The 15,951-nt window shown below is 45.3% G+C and overlaps 1 protein-coding gene across 2 annotated transcripts in view; it reads left to right on the top strand.

The window, feature by feature from the left end:
• The first annotated feature begins 5,488 nt into the window (after positions 1-5,488).
• The window catches only part of LOC119646814 (septin-7), a 277,350-nt gene continuing 266,887 nt past the window's right edge, over positions 5,489-15,951 (top strand). The window contains exons 1-2 of one of the 2 annotated variants that reach the window (XM_038047428.1): positions 5,489-5,844; positions 6,919-6,920. In XM_038047428.1, coding sequence (XP_037903356.1) covers positions 5,829-5,844; positions 6,919-6,920 — 18 coding nt within the window. In that variant the 5' untranslated portion in view covers positions 5,489-5,828. The remainder of the gene's footprint in view (positions 5,845-6,918; positions 6,921-15,951) is intronic. The other variant, XM_038047426.1, reaches the window with a different exon arrangement.

Below are 15,951 nucleotides of genomic sequence, written 5' to 3'. Positions count from 1 at the left end.
TCGTTCTCACTTATTTCTTTTAGGATTTCCATGCATCTTACGACCTTAAAGTTTTTGGATTGAGAAAAATAGTTTGAATGAGTTTCCTGTATTATTCTGAAAATTTCTTCGGTGGTATATATTGCAGTTAGTCTATTGGGAGGAATAAATTTTTTGAAGATGTCGATAAGGTTTGTTTCCGTATATTCTTGCATTCGGATGATACGTCGCTGTTTATTTCTGAATGGCATTTCGAGAATCGTTTGGGGTCTATTGTTAGTTTTTTCAAGTACCAATTGAAGAGAGAATTCGTTTAAAGGGCGTTCAGAAATAGGGATTCCTGTATTAAGGTTTTCTTCTGCGGAATGCACAGTGGAACCCATAGTACTTTGTGCGGATGTACCCGGAGTATCATTAACATAAACTTCGGTTAAGTTTTTATTGTTCGTCTCTTTATTGATTTTTATTCGACTTAAGGCGTCTGCGTTACTGTTCTGGATACCCTTTTTATAATGCAATTTATAATCGTACTCTTCTAGCTTGAGCCTCCAACGTATCAGTCTAGAATTTGGATCTTTTAGATTCATCATCCAGATAAGGGGTTTGTGATCTGTCACTATTGTAAACTTCCTACCGAAGAGGTATGGGCGAAAGTACTTAGTGGCCCACACAATTGCCAAGAGCTCCTTTTCGATTGTCGAATAGTTGATCTCGGTATCAGTCAAGGTCCTACTAGCATAGCAGATTGGTTTATCACTGCCGATTGGCCCTTGTGATAATACACCACCAATTGCAAAGTTGCTCGCATCTGTTGTGAGCACAAAGGGTTTTTTGAAGTCCGGATGTTGAAGAATGGGATCGTTGGTGAGAATATCTTTACAAGATTTAAAAGTTCTCAAATAGCGATCGTTTAGATCAATACGTCGTCCCTTCTTTAGACATTCTGTGAGTGGTTTGGTCAATTTTGCAAAATCCCGAATAAATTTACGGTAATAGCCGAGTAACCCAAGAAATGATTTGATTTCTTTCGGGGTTCTCGGAATGGGAAAGTCGGTGATAGCCTGGATTTTGCTAGGATCTGGTTTAATACCTTCTGTTGTGACCAAGTGGCCAAGAAAAGCTATTTCCTTTTTGAGAAACTCGGACTTATCGAGTTGAACCTTAAGGTTTGCTTGACGAAGTTTCTGGAATACCTTTCGAAGATTTTCTACGTGTTCCTGCAAGGAGGTAGAGAATATAATGATGTCATCTAGGTACACTAGACAGATTGTTCCTTGCAATTCCTTTAAAACGTTATCCATGACTCGTTGAAAAGTTGAAGGGGCATTTTTCAGCCCAAATGGCATGCGTACATACTCGTAATGGCCACCTTCGACCGTGAAGGCCGTTTTAGAAACGTCGCGTGGATCCATCTCGATCTGATGGAACCCACTAGCGAGATCCAATGTCGAAAAGTACATAGACTTCCCTAGTTTGTCCAAAATGTCATTAATGTTCGGGAGTGGGTACCTGTCCCCTATTGTTTTCTCATTTAATTTCCTGTAGTCTATAACCAATCGCCATTTTTGCTTACCACTCGCATCTGGTTTTTTTGGAACTATCCAGACAGGGGAGCTCCATGGTGAGTAGCTGGGTCTAATTATGCCCTGGTTAAGCATATCGGAGATTTGATTACGCACTTCAGGTTTGTGTATGAAAGGATATCTATAGGATTTTGTATAAATGGGTAGTTCATCGGTAGTTCTGATGCGATGTTTCACTTGGTTAGTGAAAGTCAAGTCTTGTCCTTCTCGGAGGAAGATATCGTCAAATTCTCTACAAACTTTGAACAAGCCTTTCTGTTCTTCGGTATTTAAATGTGACACTCGAAGAAGGTTAATAATATCCTCATGTAGAGCCAGTGGTGACTGATCCCTGTCACAGCAGATGTTTAGGTTATTTATTTCTTCGTATCGGTTTGAGAGTTTTTCCGCCATAAGGGGATGTTCAATTAAAAGGATTTGTTCTTTTTGTGAATGGTTAGAAACCTCAATTGGTGCGTACCAATTAACCGCGCTGTAAATTCCTTCCGAGATTACTAGGTTAGGGGAGATTTTAGTTGATTTAATATAAATATCTCCATTTTGTATGTCAACAGGAAGTTTTACGATTACTTTTGTTTCGGGTGAAATTACGTATTTGTTAGACATGAAGTTCGGTTTGAAGTTCAAGGGGAGTACGGCATTGTTAGTCGTTATCACCTGGTTGCCTAGGTCTACTTTAGCTCCGAGGTTACTCAAAATGTCTATCCCAAGTAGCCCATCAAAATAACCGTGAAATTTGAATATTAAGAAACGCGAGTTACCGGGTTGGTTGAATTCAGTAAAATTTGGTAAGATAACTTCTTCTTTGACTTCGTGTTTAGAAAGAACAGTGCTAATCGAAATAGGTTTAATTGATTTTATATCACTCGGATTGATATATTCGGGGTTGATGAATGATGAAGATGCTCCTGTGTCGATTAAAAATTTTAATGGACGTCCAAAAGGGGAGGAAATGCTAACATAGGGTAGTAGGTTACCGTGTGTGTTAATATCTAGGTATCCGATTGGGTTGAGGAGGCATTCGTAGGAAAATTTTCCTCATCAATATTGTTTTCTTCGGAATTATTCTGGTTGCAGTTTTCGTAGGGATTAAGAAAATAAACGTCTTCATCATCATAGTAATATTGGGAATAATATTGTTCGAGATTATAGGGTACGCTAGTTGGGTTACCTTCCTCACTATTAATGTTTAAGAGGGATTCCTTTTGGGTTTTGGAGTGTGAGTTAGACTCCTGTTCCCCGACATTGAACAATTCTTTAGATGTAAAATTAGCTGGTCCGGTTGACCGGAAGAAATTACTTCCTGGTTCTCTTTGCTGTGGATGGTTTCTTCGAATTGTACCTGAGCCTATTTCCATTGGTTCAGGTTTTGAAACAGGTCCATTACTTGGTCTATTAGGTATAGAAGCTCTTTGTTGGAAATGAGGATAGTTATTCTGAAATGGAGCTTGTCGTTGGAATTGCTGAGGATACTGCGGAGGTCTAAACTGTTGTTGCCTGACAAAAGGATTTTGAGGTTGTTGATACATGCCAAATGGTTTTTGTTGAGGTAAAAAGTTAGGTCTGTATTGTTGATTAAACGGAGGATTCGAGAACCCTTGTGGGGGTATTAAAGGAAACAAAAGTTTAGGTTTAAACACATCCTTATTTTGTTGGGGAAACATGATGGGTTTCAGCGGGTTAACTGACCTTGGGTTTAATAGACTCCGGTTCGAATCTGACTTAGTATAAAGTATATTCTGCTCTTGTATGCAGCATGCGTAGGCTTCTGCTAGAGTTGTGGGTTTCATAGCCCGAACGGTGGACCCAAGTGGTTCTTTCAATCCCGATAAAAATGTGTTTAAGCACATCTCTGCGAAAAGAGATTTTTTTGCAGAGATCACATTGAGGTCACTTTCATGAATACACACATGATTATTCATACTACTAAGTATTTCGATAATTTCACTGTAAAATTTTTGCACCGAATCATTATTTTGTTTTAACACATGCAAGTCCCTTATTAAGGAGGTCTCATTCCTTTTGTCGGCGTAGTGAAGGGTTAGGTTGGTTTTAATGAGATTCCAATCTAGTGGTGTCCCATACATATTGAGGACTTCGTTCGCTTCTCCAACAATTTTGTTGCGAATGGCCCTCAATAATAACTTGCCATATGGCGTTCCATTTGTAACATCGATAAGGGAAAGTATTTCGTCGACGTTGCCAAGGAAATCAAACAGTAATCGCGGGTTACCCTCGAATCTTGGGAGATCCTTGATTGCGTCCGGTACCCGTAATGAATTGAAAATATCTATGGTTGTAACCTGAGGTTGCGAACTTGTACCTGGGTTAGCCATTATACTATATTCTATTTTGTTTTCTTCTTCACTTTCACTAACTAATATAGACAAACTTCGTGATCTGAATAAATTGGTTAATTTCGAGATTGAGCCAACGATTGATTGATTTGGAACACTAAGAATATTTTCACTCGCGGGAGATTTTATATGACCACTATCGGATTTATATTTTCTTAATTTAGTAGGAGAGTTATTACGTCTAAATAGCCTAGGAAGCGTGTTATAGGGTTTTGAGGATGGGGATTTCGATTTGGATGGGAGAGGCATATGACCAAGAACTTACTTGAGTATAATGATCAGTAGGACTCTCATAATCCTTGCTTTGTTTGCTCGAGTAGCGATATGCTTTCGCTGAGCCTGCTCTGCGCAACAATTATCCTTTGTCACTTGCACTTGCACAAATTAGCACACTGAACCGTAAGCGATCAACCGTCGCGAACCGATAATCCTTCGGAATTCTGCGTTTCTGCGTACTAGGAATCCTAAATCGTACCGTCCTCCGCCCTTACTTTTGCGACTGCGCCAGTTATGGTAACGTGGTCGTTACCGGTGAAAAAAAATAAAGAAAAATACAACTTAATTTGAACTAAACCGATTTATTCGAGCATAGCTTTCGCTGGCTGATTGATTATAACAAGTTGCTGTACTTATATTCGATCTACTATTTATATTAAAATTATGCTTATGCAATAGCACGTGTTAAGCTAGGTAATACAAAGTGCAAATTCTGGAAAATGTGTAGTAAGCAATTGTTAAGTTCAATGAAATAACATTAATTGTATTTATGCAAGTAAGTAGTTTGAATTTAGGATGAATGTGCCGACGATGGCTAAACGTTAGGGTAATGATCCCGTAACTCGCGCGATCTTTAGAAGTGATTTGAACTGAACCAATATGGGATGATGATAGTCCCCATATCTCCGATAGATTTTGTTGACGCGAGTGAGCAGAAGGCTTTTCACTTTTTTCAACCGTTTTATGGCTGCAGTTTCATATCCTTCCATATTAATGCGGTTTCCGCATTCTTTTTTGCTTTACCCGCTTCCCTTCTGGCAACCATATCTTTGTATGCCGAGCATCCGCGGTAGTTGGCAGGATGTCCGGTCTGGCTGAAAGAAATCATTTTTTTTCTTTACATATTTAACGGGTACATTAATCCAAACAAGAAACATCACCAAGTCCTTATCATTAAACCGGTTATTATACTTTATCTAGGGTGAATTGAAATCTGGAGCAATCCGTTGATAAGATATGTGCTGCCATCTGATTGGAATCATATGAACAGCCAAGAAAGATTAAGCAGAACCACGAACCACATATCATGCGGTGCAAGAATTTAGCTAATTAACCCGTTTTTTGCTTCGAATTTCAAACTTCAGTAGAAACAAAATTTGCGAGAAACAGCGAAATTGAACAGCGTCCTGCCATTTATGCAATCACCTTCTAAAATGAGAATGACAGTTCAAACTCCCCGAACGGCACCCCATCCAACTGACACTACGCTGTCAAGTTGGCAGCGCTACTATCGCTCGCCGGCCAATTCGATTCTGGCTCGATTCGGTGCTTCGCCTGCAACTGTGTGCGGCGCGGTTAGTTTGACTGTGTGACCCGTCGTTGTCGGTGTTTTTGCGAGTGTTTTGCCGCCGGTTGCGACGTGATTCGCCGTATTTCCTTCGTTTTTTCAAGTGCGTGAAATTACAGTGCCTTCCCCTCGATCCTTACTGTGTCCCACTCACCCAGAATTCAAATTTGCCGCGTCCCCGCAGGGTGACTCGACCCCAACGACCGTGGAATTTTCAAATTTCAAGTGCTGCCTGTGACCAGTGCCGAAAAGTGTTATTCTTCGCGCCGCCAGCGCCAGTTCGAATTGTGTTTGTGCTTTCCAGTTTCCGCCCAGCTTAGCCCAGCCCAGAGCCAGCCCGGCAACATGATGAACCGTTCAGGTAAGTTTGAATTGCGCCGCCTAAACGGACGGTTTTCGCCGAGTAAACACGCTCGCTGACTGACAATAGCGAAAACCGAGGGAGGGGGTTGTTTTTTGTTTATGATTGGTAGCGGCGCCCTTGAGTGTGTGCGAGTGCGTGTGGAATTATGAATAATAACCAGTTCGAGACTCGCCGCCAACTGTCAGAGGCACGGCTTTTCCCTTTGTTTTTGATTTCAAAAACGACTGTTTGCCGTCCCCGAATCTGGCCAAGCATTTCGCATCCAAAATCCATCCAAACCCATTCATTCATTGAACGCCCGCAATTTCAAAATAATGCGAAGCACAAACCTTGGCCTCGGGGAGTCGTCTGCGAAACAATCTCCGTGTTGAACTCAATCCGACAATATTTCATAATTCAGCTCATAATCATTCAGATTCGAGTGCAAATCTCAAGAAAACTCTTCATTTGAAATTCAAATTGAAAAGTTTCTGCACATTGCGCCCCTCGAGTGAGGAACCGTTTATTATGCAGATTTCCCCGACGCTCGTTTCTGGGTTAAAATCGTTGGATGCTCCGCTTATCAGTCTATCCCAAGCGTTTCCGCGTTGCTTTTAGCCAATTGCCACTGAGTCACGCAAGTTTCTGTGAATTGTGAACGATGATGGTCACAGATCTATTCATTGAAAAACGAACACATTAGCTTGTCCCGTGCTTCCCCTTGTGACAATTTGACTAAATCCCTTCAGAAAATCCTTATAAGGTTTGGCCCTAGCCCTGTCATGAAGAAAGTGAAGGTGACGCCAATATGAACTTAGAATAATCGCAATGTGTTAGAAAAGTTATCACGGAGAGCGGATCATGTAAATTTAGTGAAGGAACGCTAAAGCGGAAAGTCTATAAGGGCAATATCTATGGTAGAAAAAGAAGACGGTGCAGACCCTGTCTGAGATGGAGCGATGGCGTATTGATGGACATCAGCGCAAAAACCGGGATGTGTGGAGTTCTTTATTAAGGCAGACCTAGGCCGGATATCGGTTGTTGCGCCGTCAATGATGATGGTGAACTGCAGTTCAATCGTTCAGGTCAGAGCTGTTTTATCCAACCCCGGCGAATTCCTAAGTGTCTTCGTCATAGTCGGGTTTGTAGAAATTGAATAGATTGGATTTCACGGTGTATCTCATACGTTTGTTGAAGCCTCGGTTGTTGATAGTGGTTATAGTGTACCTATTGATCATAGTATCTCAAGCCTCAAGTCAGGAACTTTAGTATGTTCTCTATTTCCAGATCTTTCAGCTTTGCATCTGGTATTAAGTGTTCTCCCAGATGCCGCGACCTACTTTGCACAAGTGCCGGACACTGTCCCAGGACGTGTATAGAGGTTTCGTCCTCCTCCTCACAAAACCTGCAGGCAATGTCCGTAGATATCCCTAGCTGCCCTAGGTGATAGTTCAACCGGCAATGACCAGTGAGAATTCCGACTATGATTCGGAGGTTCTTTTTGGTGAGGTTTAAGGAATCCTTTGTGCGCATGGGTTCGTATCCCCCAATAAGCACCCTGGATTGCTCCATCCCTGGTAGGCCCGTCCAGTATAGTTCCCTCAACCGTTCCTCTTCATTTCTTAGATTCATAGCCCTGAAATCGTTTCCGATTCCACAGAATGGTTCTGGCCCGTGTAAAGGCGTCTCTGCTCCCTTCTTGGCTAGTACGTCCGCTGCCTCGTAGGTAGATGCATTTGCGCACAGAATGTTGGACTCCCGCAACAGCACGCTGGCGGACTACCAACTAAACCCCTCCCTGTCATCAGAGAACTAGCCTGGAATCGTTTGACACATTACTTCGGGCTAGCCTTTCCGCTCTCCCGGGTTTGGGAGCCTTCAAGTCAGGGAATTCCTTTCACTAACGGGAGGAGAAGGGAGGAAGGGAGTTGTTGTTAGTTCAGGGAACTCCTTACCGTCCGAACCCTCCGCCGGTCGAGTTCAATCTTCTTCGTAATAAGAAGAGCCCGAACATATTTTAGTAGTTTTGTTAACTGGGGGGAGCCGCAGCTCCGAGCACTCAGGGCATTATTAGGCCCATTGTACTATCCCCGTAAGTTGCCTATTCAATGGCTTCCCGCCTACGGTGTTTGCAGACTTTAGCGAATCTGAGAACATTCTCCAGACACAGAGAGTGCGCAGATTCTTCATTGAAGAAAACCTTGCCAGACCCTCGGCGAGCCAGTCTGTCAGCCTCCTCATTACCGGCGATGTTAGAGTGCCCCGGCACCCACATCAGGAATGTTTCGTTCAGTCGGCCAAGTTTCAGCAGCACCTGATGACAACTCCACACCAACTGGCTTGATATGTTGTTGCCATTTAGTGCTGATAATGCCGCCCGACAATCGGAACAGATTCGAATGGTGCGACCCCTCCATTTTTGTCGCAGACATTCTTCTGCTGCCAATGAAATGGCATATATTTCCACCTGGAATATGGTCGTCATTTTTCCGAAGGGTCGGGCCAGTTTTATAATCGGATTCTCCCCAATGGTATCGAGCCTATATGCGTCGTTGGCCGCTTTCCGTTTTACCTCCAAGTGAATGGGGGGTAAATTTAGGATAGCTTCAAGTGCCGCAGTCGGCGTAGTACTCATTGCTCCAGTAATACTTAGGCAACCCCGAACATAATGCGCAATACGATTCCAGCTGCCAGCGCTCTTTAGCTTCTCTCTGACAATGTTGTCTGGAGAGAGCTCCCCTACGCCTGCATAAAGCTGCTGCTGCCGGTGGCCGTCCCACCTCTCGCAAGAGAAAAAGGTGTGTTCAGCGTCATCCGCCACTCCATTGCAAAAAACACAATCAGGAGATCGCGCCTTCCCAATCCTGTGCAGGTAAGACTGAAAACCTCCATGCCCACTTAGAAGTTCAGTCCACTTTCCCTTTGGCTCATTTTGCCAAGAAAGTTGCCACTCGCTAAGGGTGCGTTGACGTTCTTCACGGGCAACCACTTCTCTTAAGTTTTTGCCGTTACGGCGGTAGATAGCTTCGCGCTCCTTGGCAAGGAGGGCAACGGGGATCACTCCCGCAATCACCATCACAGCCGGTTCGGAGACGGTGCGATAAGCAGATGCCACTCGTAAAGCTCCCCGCCTCTGCACTTGAGCGAGGCCTTTACGATGCACCTCCTTGTCAAGGGCATCAGCCCATATCTCCGCACCATAGAGAAGAACGGACTGCGTTGCTTCCATGAGGAGACGTCTCCTAGTAGATATAGGGCCCCAGACATTCTTCATTAGCCGACTCAAGGCCGCGACTCCAGCTGCAGCCCTGTCCGTTGCTGCTTTGATTTGCTCGAAGAAGCTCATCTTCGAGTCGAGCATTAAACCAAGGCATTTAATCGCTGGTTTTGACTCTATAGTCAACTCGCCGATCGATATGGAACGCAGGGTCGGGATTCTTCTTATGGTCAGGATGACTACTTCGGTTTTTTCCAGGGCAAGGTTGAAACCGTGAGCAGTCATCCATTCGCTTACCCGTCGCATCAATATGCCAAGTCTGCTTTACGCCTGTTCAACAGTGCATCCGGCAACAAGTGCCGCAACGTCGTCTGCATAATCGACCAGGCGCGACTCTTCGGGCGTATCGAGTCTCAGCAGGCTATTGTAGGAAGCGTTCCAGAGGTCCGGCCCTAGGATGGATCCCTGTGCTACTCCCGACGTGATATCCATCCTCCTCTGGCCCTCTAGCGTCTCATAGGGCAGGAACGATGTTTCAGATAATCCCTCAATATCCGCAAGAAATAGCTTGGCACTTGAAAGGAGTTCTCTAGTGTGCCTAGCATATCTGTCCATCTTACGGAATTGAAGGCATTTCTAACATCAAGCGTTATGAGGAGCACTATCCGTCGAGATCGGCGGCTGTGTGCCCCGGCTCGATTAAACGCATCTACGACCTCCATAACAGCATCCACTGTAGATTTACCTGTTCTAAACCCGAACTGCCTTGTGGATAAGTCCCCGGCAGCACGGATCATTTCAGCGAGTCTATCCCTGATGAGCTTCTCGAGCACTTTTCCGGCCGTGTCAAGCATACACAGCGGTGGGTATGCAGACGGGAGCACCGGGTCTCCTTTATCCTTCCTGATCAACGCGAGTCTGGCCACTTTCCAGCGACAAGGAAAAATGCCCTCCTTCAAGCACGCGTTGAACACTTCAAGCAGCAATTCTGGCCGTTGGCGGAACACCGGTTTGTAAACTTCCGCTGGGATGCCATCAGGACCTGGCGCCTTCCTGTTTTTCATAGTGAGAACCGCTTCTTCGAGTTCTCTCATTGTGAAAAGGGGACAATTCGCGACGCTTTCCGCGCTATTTGCATCAACCCATACAGGGTGTCTGGGGAACAATGCCCGCACAATGCGGTCCATCTGGTCGGTGCTCAGTATGCAGGGGTTCCGCAGAGCTCCGATTTTCCGAGTGACAAGCTTATAGCCAAGTCCCCACGGGTCCTCATTCACCTCATTAACAAGATTCTGCCAGCCGCGAGCTTTGCTTTTATTTATAGCGCCGCGGAGTCTCCTTTTTGCTGATCTGTATTGTGCCTTTATGGCAGATGCCTCCTCGTTGGCGGGCAAACGTCGTGCCAAACGACGGAGCTTATGACACTCCTTCCATAGGTCGGCAATTTCTACATAGAAGGCTTGTCGCGCCTCTCCGGGGCATGGAAGCCTCACACGCTGTCGTTATCAAATTCATCACTGAATTTACGACGCCGCGAGCTTTGCTTTTATTTATAGCGCCGCGGAGTCTCCTTTTTGCTGATCTGTATTGTGCCTTTATGGCAGATGCCTCCTCGTTGGCGGGCAAACGTCGTGCCAAACGACGGAGCTTATGACACTCCTTCCATAGGTCGGCAATTTCTACATAGAAGGCTTGTCGCGCCTCGGGCCTCTCCGGGGCATGGAAGCCTCACACGCTGTCGTTATCAAATTCATCACTGAATTTACGACGGTTCCCACACCAGTTTAGAGTTCACCTCGTTGAACCTAAGTGCCTTGATCGCTACTTGGCTATCGGTGAGAATAGCTATGTTCTGCCCCCTGTAGTTCCTTTGGAGATTAAAGGAGGCACATCTGTCTATGGCGTCTATTTCCGCCTGGAATATGCTAGTGTACCCGCCCAATGGTTCAAAGTACAATGACACCGGCACTCGCTCTCTCTGCTATGAGGGATCCGTCAGTGTACCAAGTAATCAGTTGCTGATTTAAGCCGTATGTCGCAGCCACGCTCTCGCAGTTTGCCTTGTTACTCCAACGTGTTTCAAACTTCTTATCGAAGTGAAACCTCGTTGGCATGTTATTCCTTGGTATCTGTAATTCGAGACACCGATATCAATCCTCTTTCGATTTAGGCAACTCCCCGCCTCATTGATACTACCGGCCATCCTGAATATTTCCCTCCTTGCTTGCATCTGTATGTGCAGGTGGAGAGGAGTTAATCCCAGAAGGACCTCCAGGGATGCCGTTGGGCATGTCCTCATTGCCCCACTGATACACACGCAAGCCAGCCTTTGGAGCTTACGTAATTCCCTGGCTTGTGTGCTGAGTTCGGTTCTTTCTGCCCAGATTACCGCTCCGTAGGTAATCATTGGCCTTACTATTGCAGTATATATCCAAAGTATAATAGTATCTTCGGGCTGCAACCCCATTTTTTTCCTGCTATCGATCTGGAAGTCATCAGGGCCCTCGTGGCTTTCCGACATGTGTCTTCCAGAGTAATTGTTGGTCTAGCGTAATTTCCAAATATTTGACCTCTGTTTCTCGTTTCACCTCCATATCATGTAATGTTATGGCTCTCAGGTGATCAAGCTTACACCTCCTAGTGAATGGTACTATGGTGGTTTTGGCTGGGTTGATCGGCAGTCCCACTTTCCTACACCAGGCACTAGTAACCCTTAGTCCAGTTTGGATTCTATCACATAGGGTATCTTCATATTTGCCCCTACAGATTAAAACAATGTCGTCCGCGTAACCCTGGACAGTATTTTTTAACACGTCCAGGAGTTCATGCACTACTGTACTCCACATCAGCAGCGATAGTACCCCACCCTGTGAACAGCCTTGAGTAATGTTCATGACAATAAAAATTTGTATCTGTCGGTACTTCTATTTGCCTGCTTTCTAGGATTTTGCCCATCCAGAACGCCAGGGTGTTTCCCACTCCTTTGCGGCTCAGGGCATCTTGTATCTCTGTGTGCGATGAATTGTCGAATGCTCCTTCGATATCCAAAAACGCGCAATTTTTTTTGTTTCTATGGCCTCCAGTAGTACCTTTGTCAGCTGATACAGAGCAGTTTCAGTTGACCGTCCTGCCCGGTAACCGTGTTGACAGTGATGTAGGGGATTACGGAGACCTTCTCCACCGTTTTGAGTACAAACGATGTTAGGTAAATTGGTCTGAAAGATTTAAGGTGAAAAGGATCCTTTTTACTCGCTTTCGGAATAAAGACCAATTTTGCCCGTCTCCATGCCCTTGGTATGTATCCCAGTGCTATGATCCCCCTTACCACCCTCAGAAGAAACTCTAAGATAATTTCTAGGCCTCCCTGGATAAGTGCGGGGAAAATGCCATCTACTTCGGGAGATTTCAGTGGTTTAAAAGTTCCCACTGCCCATCTTAGCCTAGCTTCTGAGCATACCTCTTTTGCTAGTTTCCAGCTCTCATTCGTTCCCCTTTTATTCGTTGTTGGGGTAGGCAGAATGTTGTCTCCTGCCACCATGGGGTAGGACCCCGGGAAATGAGTTCTGAGAAGCAGGTGTACCCTGTCCTCCTCATTCTCGGTAAATATCCCATCTTCCTTTTTCAAACAGACAGAGGATATTCTCCCGTATTTGGCTACATCCTTGTACAGCCTAGTTGCTTGTGTGATCTGTTCAATCCCTGAAGCTGTTCCGTTTCGCTTCCCTGATCGCGTTGCTATACGCAGTCAGTGCATTTTTGTACCTTTGCCAGTCCCCTGGTTTGTTTTGCCCGGTTGAAGAGTTTTCGTGCCTCTGTTCTCATTCTGACCAGGTTCTTATTCCACCATGGTACATCCCTTGATGATTTAACTGTCTTAGCCGGACAGCTGGCCTCATATGCGTCAATGACAACTGTGTTGAGGTTTTCCACCACTGCTTCTAGTTCCAGTTCGCTTCTGATGTCACCGCCCCCTTGAAGGTGGGCAATGTTGTTGCTCAAGTGCGTTGTGTAGGATTCCCAATCCGTTCTCTTGGGATTCCTTATTATTCTTTCTGTTTCGGAGTTACCCTCAATGTCGAATCTGATTATCCTGTGATCAGACATAGAGGGTTCATCCGACACCCTCCAATTCCTGACCATTCCGTTCATTAGGGTATTTCATAGAGTTATATCCAGTACCTCCTATCTGGTGCTGGTCACAAATGTTGGAGTGTTCCCTACGTTATATATTTCTAACTTATTGCTAAGAATGAATTCAAGAAGGTACTCACGTCTACGATTGGTGTCGCTGCTTCCCCAGACTTCGTGGTGGGCGCTGGCATCGCAGCCGAAAAGAAGTGGTAACGCCCTCTTCTCGCAATACTTCGTCAGTTTTGCGACTTGTTCCGGTGGAACCCGGATTTCGTCTCCTGAGAAGTATCTCGATGCCACAACTGCCTCTCGAGTGCTCCTCCCAGCTTCCAATGAGACTTGGATAGCCACAAGGTCCCCGGTTAAGAACTGTGAAAGACATATGTATTTTAAATTACGTTTAAGAATTATGCAAGCTCTTGGTTTTTCACAAGAGGAGTCCCAAATTACCTGCATGCTCCCTCCTTGCAGACCGCGAATCTGAACCCGGTACACCCAGAGCTCCTCCTCCAATAAGTTGTCTCTACCCTGGACAAAAAAGTTGGCGTTCGTTGAAACGAACATAAATTTGCGGGCTACCAACTGCAGTTCCGTAGCCTACATAACGAAGAAATCTATAAGCGATATCATGACCGTATGGTTCTGGATAAAGTTCGGCTCAATATGCTGCGGAAGCGGGTCACTTAATCTGCATTCATGAGGATGATCCAGCCCGGACAGTCCATAAGGACAATATCTATGGTAGAATAAGAAGACGAGACAGATCCTGCTTGAGATGGAGCGGTAACGTAGGTTTGGACGCCAGACAGCTTTTAGGGATATCGAATCGGTGGACCTCGGCACAAAACTGGGGTGTCTGGAGTTTCTTACTAAGGCAGGCCTAGACTGGATACCGGTTGTTACGCCGTTGATGATGATGATGACCTGTACCAGCTCGGTGCCGACTTTGTCGCGGCCAAATTGCTTCATTTCACGCAGCAGTTGGCTCGATTCACAGCGTTAGCTCTTTCAGTAAGTGGTTAAGTTTAGTCAGGTCCTTTTAATCTTTTACAAGAGTAGTCCTAGAGAACGTCAGAGATAAGTTAACTGTGTCCTCTTCTAGACCGACCAGCGCGTGATTGAAACGATTGGTGTCCATTGTGATGCCAGTCAAAGCGAATTGGTCTTCGAGATGAGGGAACCACAGCAGTTACAATGGGACTTACCTCTATTCTGGTGGTCATCGTAATCGGAAGCGAGCAACCCATTAGAGATGAAAAACACGCAACTGGAACGAGTGCGAATTAAGATGGTGGGACTTTCCCCCACTACTCTATCCCATTTTGCGGCAATGTGCTTTTGTACTCTGGAAAGCTAAGTGATAGGAGAGGCGAATCCGGTGTCGGGTTGTTTCTGATGGCAAACTCAAGGCGCACTTCTTGACTTGGGAGCCAGTTTTTGACAGTCTTCTGACTGCAAGATTCCGGGTTAAATAAAGAAGCATCACAATTCCACAGTGTTATGCACCAATGGAGACTTCCGATGTAATGGAGAAGGACAATTGCACGTAGTTCAAGTGAGGCTTCCTAAACGTGACATTGTGATCATAATTGGCGATCTTCATCAATATCTGGCTCGGACATGTGATTGGGAAACACGGTCTTGACGACCGAAGCGATAATGGGGGGTTTGGTGTCATAAGGGGATGATCGCTAAGATTTCAAAGACAGGCACCCGTTTTGAGTGTGACAATTGGAGGGCTATCTGCGTGCTCCCTGCCGTCGAAAAGATAATATTATCGTGGAATGCATCAAAGAGCATCTCGAAAGCTTGATTGACAGAGAGAGCAACACTCTACGGATCACTTTTCACTGCACCTGCCCTTCATAGATTTCGATGGCATAAACAGGGAGTGTATCTTGTGTGCTCTACGCAGGAGGAGCATTCCAGAGAAGAAACTAATCGCCATTATCAGAGCGACATATACTGGCGCAATATGTCACGGGCTGCACCGAGGTAAAATCTCGGAGGATTTTGAGGTGCAAAGCGGAGTCTGCCAGGGTTGCATTCTGTCACCGATATTATTTCTTTTTGTTATCGGTGACGTTCTCCAGGCTGCCTTGTCCGGAGGATGTGGAGAAATTCATACGCTGATGACATCTATTCACTCTCTCACCAGGTCATGGACCTTGGCCAAATGATTCCAGATTTGGAGAGAGAGGCAAGTAGAGTTGGATTGAAGATAAACACCAACAAAAACAAAGTTCTCAGTCTGAAGGGTCATCGCACTCGTACTGGATGTTGCCCGACACATTAACAGTGCTAGATCCGCTGTCGCTGCCCTACTTAAAATCTAGACATGCAGTTATCTCAACACCAAGATGAAATTTACACTGTTCTACGCTAATGTTGTTTCTATGTTGCTATATGGGAGTAGCACATGGAAAGTGAAATCCACTGTTACTCAAAAGCGCCAAGCCTTTGTCAAAATCTACATGCATCGTATCATTAGAGTTCGCTGGCCTGACACTATCGTACTGTGATAGGAAGGCGAAAATGGCAGCGGGGACGACAATTGCATTGCTGTCTACGTCATTCAGTGGAAGCCACTCTGGTGCAGAACAGTAGAGGAAGATTGCGAGCGTCTCGGGAAGTCGCGGGGGGACCTCGAGACCATTTCAAATAACCGCGAACGATGGTGCGTGGATGTAGTTGACGCGTCATACCTCACCAAGAGGTAAATAGCAATAATATATGTCAGGGTAGGGCTGTTTGGGAAAAGCATCCGTCGATACAGA

This window comes from Hermetia illucens, chromosome 1 (assembly GCF_905115235.1).
Source record: "Hermetia illucens chromosome 1, iHerIll2.2.curated.20191125, whole genome shotgun sequence".
NCBI classification, from domain to species: domain Eukaryota; kingdom Metazoa; phylum Arthropoda; class Insecta; order Diptera; family Stratiomyidae; genus Hermetia; species Hermetia illucens.
Note: the sequence above shows the minus strand (reverse complement) of the source record. Positions and strands in the feature narration are given on the sequence as shown.